The sequence below is a fragment of the Ranitomeya imitator genome, chromosome 2 (genome assembly GCF_032444005.1).
Source record: "Ranitomeya imitator isolate aRanImi1 chromosome 2, aRanImi1.pri, whole genome shotgun sequence".
Lineage (NCBI taxonomy): Eukaryota > Metazoa > Chordata > Amphibia > Anura > Dendrobatidae > Ranitomeya > Ranitomeya imitator.
In genome coordinates, this window is record NC_091283.1 from 527343380 (window position 1) to 527345774 (window position 2395).

At 36.4% G+C, this 2395-nt stretch overlaps 1 protein-coding gene across 1 annotated transcript; it reads left to right on the forward strand.

The window, feature by feature from the left end:
* Positions 1-834: 834 nt before the first annotated feature.
* Positions 835-2135, forward strand: LOC138667560 (olfactory receptor 11L1-like). The gene has a single exon (XM_069755719.1). It carries the CDS (start codon positions 835-837, stop codon positions 1747-1749), a length of 915 nt encoding a protein of 304 aa, XP_069611820.1. The 3' UTR covers positions 1750-2135.
* Positions 2136-2395: the final 260 nt, after the last annotated feature.

The window sequence follows — 2395 nt, forward strand, 5'->3', positions numbered from 1 at the left end:
TTAAGAGGTTACGCAACAGCAAACGGAGTTTACTCTAATCCCTGCTGTTAGAGGCAGGTGCCAGATGTATAACACGCTACTGAGCCTGTGCAATAGAACTGCAGTAGATGTGCGGGAAGGGGGTAATATTAATGATGATGATGATGATGATGATGATAATGATGATGAATGCACTATGCAGGGACTGTAAGATAAGTCATGGTCACTGGTCATGTATGCAGTAGGGTGGTGCCACAGAAGCTTGATCTATTTTAAATTTTGTAGGGATTAAATGATTCAACATACTTAATGAAACCTTGTTGCAAATATTATTTTTTTTAGGCTAAAATACAAACATGATTATGTCCATGTCTTATAAAGACTGATTGTAGTTGTCTTTGTACCTCATGTGGCTTCTTGGGAGTGAAAAAATTAGCTGCCAGCCACTAAACTCATTGGTGCTAGTTCAAGTTGTATATGACGTACTAGTAAGATAAGCAATGTTATGATGACATGAATTGTTTGATGATCACAGTATCCTTGAATATTGTGGTTGACCTTGGACATCCTGGCTATCTTCTAATATGAGCAACAGGAGTAACTCATTGCACATCAACCTAAGTTGGTTTCCTGAGCATAACAGAGGCTTCATGTACTGCCAATGTACATTACTAAGAAAATGTAAAAGAATGAAAATGAATAGTGTAAAAAGAAAATGAAAAGAAGTACCTAAAAGTGGCCAGCACATGAAAGATGTTTATACATTTTTTATTCCATTTTCCAAAAACTACATTTTCTTCACTCAAGTTAGAAATATATTTAGTTTAATGTTTCAGGAAAATCTGATAATTCATAATGAACCAAACAAGAGTGACTGAATTCATTCTATTGGGTGTCGGAAATCTTCACAGCTTCAACATTGTATTCTTCATTCTTTTCTTGCTAGTCTTTCTTTTTACAGTTATGGGAAACCTTCTTATCATCATACTGGTTTGTGCCAATGCACACCTCCAATCCCCAATGTATTACTTTCTTTGTCATCTTTCCTTTTCTGACCTTGTGATTTCCATGAACATTGTTCCCAATATGCTCGGCACCTCTCTGTTCAGAGGGACAATAATGACCTTTGTAGGCTGTATCACACAATTTTATTTCTTCAGTGGTACAACCATCGCAGAGTGTTTTCTTCTATCAGTGATGTCCTATGATCGATACGTGGCCATCTGCAGTCCCTTACGGTACTCTAGCATCATGGACTTTAGGTGCCAGGTCTATCTTTCACTATGGCCATGGTTGCTGGGTCTTACTCTCAATCTTATCGCAGTTATGCCCATATCAAACTTTAGTTTTTGCCATGACAATATCATTAACCACTTCTACTGTGATCTTTTCCCTCTTCAGAAGCTTTCTTGCTCAGACACTTCTCTCGTAGAACTGGAAGTCTTTCTATTTTCTATGCCGATATTTATCCTCCCTTGTGGTTTTATCATTGGAACCTATGTGTATATCTTCCTCACTATAGCAAAGATCCCATCCACAACTGGCAAGCAAAAAACCTTTTCTACCTGCAGTTCTCATCTTATTGTTGTGGTGACATTTTATGGGACACTAATAGCTAAATACATGATCCCATCTAAAGGAAATTCCTTGCTTGTTAATAAGATTGTCACCTTGTTACACACTGTATTTACTCCTCTGTTTAACCCGATAATATACAGCCTCAGAAATCAAGATATAAGGATGACGCTTAAAAAAGTTGCTAACCAATAATGAGAACTTTTATTTCATTGTGCATTCTTCTAATTTTTTCTAATGTAATTAAAAGGCTATCCTATTTCACCATAAACATATAGTTTTATCAATTATGTTGTGACAACTCTGGTGGAGCTTACTGGAGTCTTCATCATGTTTTACTCTGTCTTGTACTACACACTGCTTATTGGAAGATGTTATGCAGCTTTGGTTTAGAAATTAAATGATAAATTATGGTTTATTATTATTGAGAATTTAGTAATTTACATAGATATTCCTATTTCTCTAAATGGAGATTATTTGTAAATGACAAATTAGTAAGACTATGAGAACAACAGTATGTTTGTGGATCAGTTAAACAGCAGCATACAAATGATGTAAAAGGGATGTTGAAGGATTAACTTTTATTCAGCAATAGACCTGGAGAGATACAAAATAATAAAATTAGCGATAATCACTTTCTGCAGGTCCAGCACTGCTTATTCGTTACTGCCCTTGAGTTTGTTGAAAGGCTTCAGTGGTAATTTCATGTCTACAGTCATATGCACTGTAGTTGTGTCATCTCTGCTGTATCTAGTCAATAGAGAGCAGAGCAAAGAGGAAGAAGCAGCTCTGTACCTGCAGCGGATGAGAATCTGGGTTGCCAACAGGTCCAGAAATTCCA

Coding starts and splice junctions, on each gene's coding strand:
- LOC138667560 (XM_069755719.1), top strand. CDS start 835: ATGAACCAAACAAGAGTGACTGAATTCATTCTATTGGGTGTCGGAAAT.